The 6,947-nt window shown below is 40.4% G+C and overlaps 1 protein-coding gene across 1 annotated transcript in view; it reads right to left on the bottom strand.

The window, feature by feature from the left end:
- The window catches only part of LOC102821967, a 178,795-nt gene that overhangs the window by 61,829 nt on the left and 110,019 nt on the right, over window positions 1-6,947 (bottom strand). Inside the window, exon 14 of the mRNA XM_006868594.1 lies at window positions 4,895-5,021. Coding sequence (XP_006868656.1) covers window positions 4,895-5,021 — 127 coding nt within the window. The remainder of the gene's footprint in view (window positions 1-4,894; window positions 5,022-6,947) is intronic.

Genomic DNA, 6,947 nt, shown 5'->3' with positions numbered 1-6,947 from the left:
AAGATGAGGCTTTCTGCTCCCGTAAAGATTTACAGCCTCGGAAACCCTGTGCAGGGTCGCTATGAGTCGGAAGTGACTCCACGGTACATAACAACAACAACACAATAGCAGAAATGCCACAACTGGTGGCTGTAACAGAGAAATTAATTTTCTCACAGCTTAGGATGCTAGAAGTCCAAATTGATGCTGCTGGCTCTAAGGGGAGGCTTTCTCTGTCAGCTCTAGAGGAAGGTCCTTGCCTTTTGATCTTCGGTTCCTTGATGCGCTTTGGCGTCTCTCTTTCGTCATTACTGCTTTTTACATGATTGATAAAGCTCTTTAATATCTCAATCTTGTTGTTGTTGTTAAATGCTGCCGAGTCGGTTCTGACCCATAGCGACCCTGTATAGGGTTTCCAAGGAACAGTTGGTAAGCTTGAACCACTGACCTTGCAGTTCAAACTGCTTTGCAGCCTGGCACATTAACCCACAGCACCACACCAGGACTCCTTAATATCTCAATGTTGTTGTTGTTAAGTGCCGTCGAGTCGGTTCCGATCCATAGAGACCCTGTACAGGGTTTCCGACGGTGTAAATCTTTACAGGAGTAGAAAGCTTCATCTATCTCCCGCGGAGCGGCTGGTAGTTTCAAACCGATGACCTTAAGGCTCGCAGCCCGATTCGTAACCACTACGCTACCAGAGATGGACTCAAAATACACACTACTTGAAGTCCTGGTGCGGCACTACAGGATAATGCACAGTTTGAACTGCAAGGTTGGCAGGTCAAACCCACAGCTTCTCCTCAGAAACCCTATACAGCAGGAGTGGGGAAAGTCCAGTCCCTCGGTTTTAAAAGGTCCTGCCAGGCAACCACATTTCCAGCCATCACATTGCTGTTCCTGTTGTTAAGTGCCATGGAGTCGGTTCCAACCCATAGCGACTAGGTTTTCGAGGAGTGGCTGGTGAGCTTGAACAGGTGACCTTGAGGTTCACCGCTGCTGTTGTTGAGTGCAGTCGAGTTGGTTCTGACCTACAGCGAAGCTGTAAAGGGTTTCCGAGGAGCGGTTAGTGAGCTTGAACTGAGGATCTTGCGGTTCAAACTGACATTCCAGTCTAGCGCATTAGCCCACCTCCTGTTTCAACATTGTTGTTGTTAAAGGTCATCGAGTCAGTTCTGACCCACAGCGACCTGGTATAGGGTTTCTGAGGAGCAGCTGGTGAGTTTAAACCGCCGAGCTTGCAGTTCAAATGGCTTTGCAGTCAGGCGAATTAACCCACAGCACCATACCAGGACTCTGGTTCAACATTGTTTTTGTTAAATGCTGTGTGGAGTGGACTCCAACCCACAGCAATCCTGTATAGGGTTTCTGAAGAACAGAACGACCAACTTTACAGTTCAACTGGCTTTGCAGTCTGGAGCATTAATCCACAGCAGGGTAAGTTAATTAAATGTTTGACCAACTATGTTGTTGTTGTTGAGTGCTGTTGAGTCGGTTCCAACCCATAGCGACCCTGTATAGGGTTTATTGAGGAGCGGCTAGTGAGTTTGAACCGTCGACCTTGTGGTTCAAATCCACTTTGCAGTCCAGTGTATTATACAGCAGTGCCACACCAGGAATCCTTGATCAAATATAGCAGGCTAATTTTTAAGTTGATAATTTTGTACGGCCTGTGAATGATGTAATATATTTTGGCAGAAAAACAGTTTTCTACCCCTGCTCTAAGGAGCTCTGATAGTGCAGTAGATTATGAGCTGAGCTGCTAACCACAAATCAGCAGTTCAAATTTATCAGCCACTCCTTTGGTGAAAAATGAGGCTTTCTGCTCCTATAAGATTTATAGCCTCTGACCCTTTGCCAGGGTTCCTTTGCCCTTTGAGTCAGAACCAACTAACCAGCATATAACCATACCCCTCCACCCTTCATACAGGGTTATCTACAATGCAAAACTACTCAACAGCACTTGATAACAACAAAAACTAAATCTGCTTCATTAATATAACAAAGACAACCTATTCCCAAATGGGATTACAGTATAACCACAGGCATTCCTGTTGCTTGGTGTCCTGCAGTCATTTTCCACTCACTGATGTTAGGTGCCTTCCAGTCTATTACCACTCAGAGTGACCCAATGCGTGACAGAACAAAATAGTGCCTGGTCCCACTCCATCCTCACAATCAAAGCGTGAGCCCATTGCTCTTGCCACTGTGCCAATCCATCTCCTTGGGGGAATCTTCCTCTTTTATGCTGACCTTCCATTTTACCTACCATGATATCCTTCTCCAAGAAGGGTCCCTCCTAAGGGCATATCCAAAGTTTGAGAGAAGTAGTCTCATCCTGGTTTCCAAGGTGAATTCTGGTTGTACTTCTTCCAACACAGATTGGTTTGTTGTTCTGGAAGTCCATAGTACTTTTAATATTCTCCTCCACCACCATACCTCAAATGCATCAATTCTTCTTTGGTCTTCTTTATTCACTGTCCAACTTTCACATGCATGTGAAGCTGCTGAAAATACCATGGCTCGAGTCAGGTGCACTTCAGTCCTCAAACCGACATCTTTTCTTTTGAACATTTTCGTAAATCTTGGGCAGCAAATCTGCCTATGCAATACATCCTTTGATTTCCTGATTGTTGCTTCCATGAGTGTTGATGGAGGAACCAAGAAAATTGATGTCTTTTACATCTTTTATCTTTTCTCCATTTATCATGGAGATTTTTTTTTACTGGTCCAGTGGTGGGGATTTTTGTTATCTTTTCACTGAGGTGCAACTCATACCAAGGGTTTGGTTTTTGATCTTCATCAGTAAGTGTTTTAAGGTCTTCTTCATTTTCAGCCCGCAAGGTTGTATCATTTGCATATCACAGGTTGTTAATGAGTCTACCTCCAATTCCGATGCCTCATTCTTCTTCATAATATGCAGCTTGTAGGATTATTTGCTCAGCATACAGACTAAATATATATGGTGAAAAATGTAGTCTATTTGATTTTTGTATATTCCATCTGATGAGGGGTCCAAGCATATAGTCATCTTATATGTAGTTTATAAAAGGTACTTGCAATCAATGAAGAATTCACTGGTCTTGCAAAATTCTATCATGAGATCTCCAGCATCACTTCTATCCCCAAAGCCATATTTTCCAACTACTGATCCTTCCTTTCTGTTTCCAACCTTCACATTTCAATCATCAGTAATTATCAATACATCTTGATTGCATGTTTGATTAATTTCAGACTGAAGGAATTCTTTCAATTTCATCATCACTGGCTTCAGTGATTAGTACATAAATTTGAGTAATAATAGTATATTAACTGGTCTTCCTTGTAGGCATATAGATATTACCCTATCATAGACAGTATTGTATTTCAAGATACATCTTAAAATGTTCTCTTTGATGATGAATGAGATGCCCTCCTCTTCAATTTGTCATCCCTGGCATAGTATAAACCATGTGATTGTCAGATTCACAATGCCCAATGCCATTCCATTTCAGCCCACTCATGCTTTGGATATCTATGTTTATTTGTTTCATTTCATTTTTGACAATTTCTAATTTTCCTAGATTCATACTTTGTACATTCCATGTTTCAATTATTAATGGATGTTTGCAACTATTTCTCCTCATTTTGACTTGTTCCCCATCAGCAAATGAACATCCCAAAGCTTTACTCAAATAGCGTCATCACGGTCAACTCCACTTTGAGGAAGCAGCTCTTTCTCAGACATAAATTGAGTGTTTTCCAACTTGAGGGTCTCCTATTCCAGCACTATATACGACATGTTTCAATATCCAATATTCTGGTGGTTGTTCAGATAACCCAGCTTCTTAGATTATTTGCTCAGCATATAGACTGAATAAGTATGGTGAAAGAATACAGCCCTGGCACACATCTTGCTGATCTTAAACCAATCAGTATCCCCTTGTTCTAATGACTGCCTCTTGGTTTGTGTATAGGTTTCTCAAGAGCATAATTAAGTGCTCTGGAATACCCATTTATCACAATGTTATCCATAGTTTGTCATGATCCACAGTCAAAAGATCATGCATAGTCAATAAAGCAGAAGTAAACATTTTTCTGATATTCTCTGCTTTCAGCCAAGATCTAACTGACTAAAGCAATGGGATCCCTAATTCCATGTCCTCTTATGATTTCTGCTTACATTTCTGACAGTTCTCTGTTGATGTACTGTCACAACTGTTTTTGACTTATCTTCAGCAAAGTCTTACTTGCATGTAATATCAATGATATTTTTCGATGATTGCCAGCATTCTGTTGGGTCATCTCTCTTTAGAATAGGCACATATATGCATCTCTTCAAATCAGTTAGCCAGGCAGCTGTCTTCCAAATGTTTCCTAGAGGGTAACATTATCTCCAGCTGGGTCTCACTGACTTTCATCCTTGCATTTACACATATTAATCTCTTCCTAAAACAGGACCTACTTTTTTCCTTAACCCTAACCAGGAATTTCTCCACTTGGCTAACTCGTTCATGAACCTGAAACTTCAGCTCAAGTATCATCTTTCCATGAAGTACTTCTGATTCCTTCCAACACAGGGAATACTTGACCTTTTTCATGGGTATCCTGAGTACTTAGCACTTAATCCAATCACAGCACTTTATAAAAAAATGTTTTGCTACTGTTTGACTATCTTCCCTATCAATCTTTGACTAATGTATTTCCAATACCTACTACAATATATTTAACACATCAGATGCTCAAAAATTATGGAATTAATAGATAATAAGGAAGTATACAAATTCTAAATAATAATGACAGTTAAGAAAATCAAAGTTCTCAGTTGTTAGAATCATGTTATAATCTCAAATTCTGTCAGAAGATGTAGCCAACTTCCATTGAGAGAAAAGAAAAGAGCATAAAACGCAAATTAAGAACCAAGATGCTAACTCACAGCTTGTAAGTACCGGAAAGACAAGATAGGACCGCTTAGTGCCCCACAGGCATTACTGTCTTCAAAGTCTCCTTCTTCAAGCAGGAATTGCTGGCCTTTAAAATGTTCTTTTTCATAGGCAACCCACCTAAAAATAGAGAGGACATCCAATAGAACCATTAATAAAATTGTAGTCAAGACAGCAAAAAGAGAAAAATCATGATAAAGTACCTAGTTGCTCATTACCATATTCTTAGAAGAATCACATTTGTTTTGTTTCCATTGACAAAGACTGTAGACAGTGTATGCTTCATTATTCAGTATTCTCATAGTTTGGAAGGCTGTCACAACTAAAGGTTATTTGTAGAATTGCAATAAAGCAATGCTCATTAAATGTTTGTGGCATAACGTGGTTATCAATGTGATCACAGTTTGCCAAGTAAAAATAATGGAAAAAAACAAGCAGGCAAGGAAAAAAACAAGACATACACTCACACTCAGATCCATAGGCAATCATTCTTTTTTTTACTGGTTTAAGTCCTAGAATCACAGAATGTGATTAAATGTTTATTCAGGGTTTAAATCAAGTGACCCTCCTCTTCATCAAGCTTCATATGTTGTTGTTAGTGCCATCGAGTCAGTTCCGACTATTAGCAACCTTGTATATGGTTTCCAAAGAGCGACTGGTGGGTTTAATCGCCGACCTTGAGGCTCAAACTGACCATGCAGTCTAGTGCATTATCCTACAGTACCACACCACGACACATTAGAGACGGTTTATAGAAGGGGAAATGCTACAGTTAGTTGTTTTTGTTGTTAAGTGCCGTGAGTCATTCCGACCCTTAGCGACCTTGTAGAGGGTTTCCAAGGAGTGACTGGTGAGCTTAAACTGCCTTTGCAGTGTAGCGCATTAACCCACAGTGCCACATCAGTACTCCATTACAGTTAGAGACAGCCATAAATATTTATAGGTGGGAAATGTTGGTCCTACCATTTTATCAGTGTTGTGAGTGGATACAAGAAGCACTGAGACAGACTACTTGTTAAGAACAAACAATAATTTCTCATCTAAAACTAGCACTATAGGACTCTGATAAACACCATTAGTTAATGAACTCCTCTATGAAACTTAACCTTTGTATGAAGCACACCCACAGCAGGAACAAGGCATTATAGGCATAGATGGTTAATATTGTACGCTGACCTGCTTAAATCTGCCTAGTCTCCTTCTGTTGCTCTGTGTAATTGGGATGGAAATAGCTCTATTTGGACAGATTCCAATGATGACTATCTTGAGCTTCTGAGTTGGGGGCTTCTGAATGCTAGAGCTCAAAAAAATTAAGTTTACTGGGGGACTCCTTACTATTTTTTTTTTATTCCTCCACCACTATATGGCACAAAGTAACAGTAACCATGCACTCTCTGGGCACAGATGTGAGTATGGCAGGGAAAGAAGGGATTCACATGAGTTGGACACCTGGCATGGCGCTGTAGGATAAGCACTGGACGGTGAACCAGAAGGTCAGCATTTCGAACCAACCAGCTGCTGCTTGGGAACCCTGTGCAGGGTTGCAGTGAGTCAAAATCAATGAGACAACACATAACAATAAAAATAACATATTGTACATCTTAGTAGATGGTAATATTTAAAAGGGCTGCTTTATTCTTCAGCTATTACTTATATAAAAATACTTTTCTCAAAAAGACTCTCAAATTTTAAGTTTATTATGGAGTACACATTGGCTTGCTAACTACAAGATCAACAGTTCAAATCCAGCAGCTGCTCCATGGGAGAAAGATGAGGCTTTCTGTACCCAAAAAGAATTTATAGCCTCAAAAACCCTATACTGCTTCTATTACAGTAGCATCAATATTAGCCCACAGCACCACACCAGGGCTTCATATACCATTAAAAGTATGGCTAACCAAAGCAAGCTTTTAATATACCTATATGGAATCCTGGTGTGGCACTGTAGGATAAGCACTGGACTTGTAACTGCAAGGTCAGCCATTCAAACCAACCAGCTGCTCCTCAGAAAGCCTTTACAGAGTTGTCATTAATCATAACTGACTT

This window comes from Chrysochloris asiatica, unplaced genomic scaffold (assembly GCF_000296735.1).
Source record: "Chrysochloris asiatica unplaced genomic scaffold, ChrAsi1.0 scaffold00120, whole genome shotgun sequence".
In the NCBI taxonomy this organism is placed as follows: Eukaryota; Metazoa; Chordata; class Mammalia; order Afrosoricida; family Chrysochloridae; genus Chrysochloris; species Chrysochloris asiatica.
The sequence above is the reverse complement of the archived record's forward strand: the minus strand, read 5'-3'. Positions and strand labels throughout refer to the sequence as shown.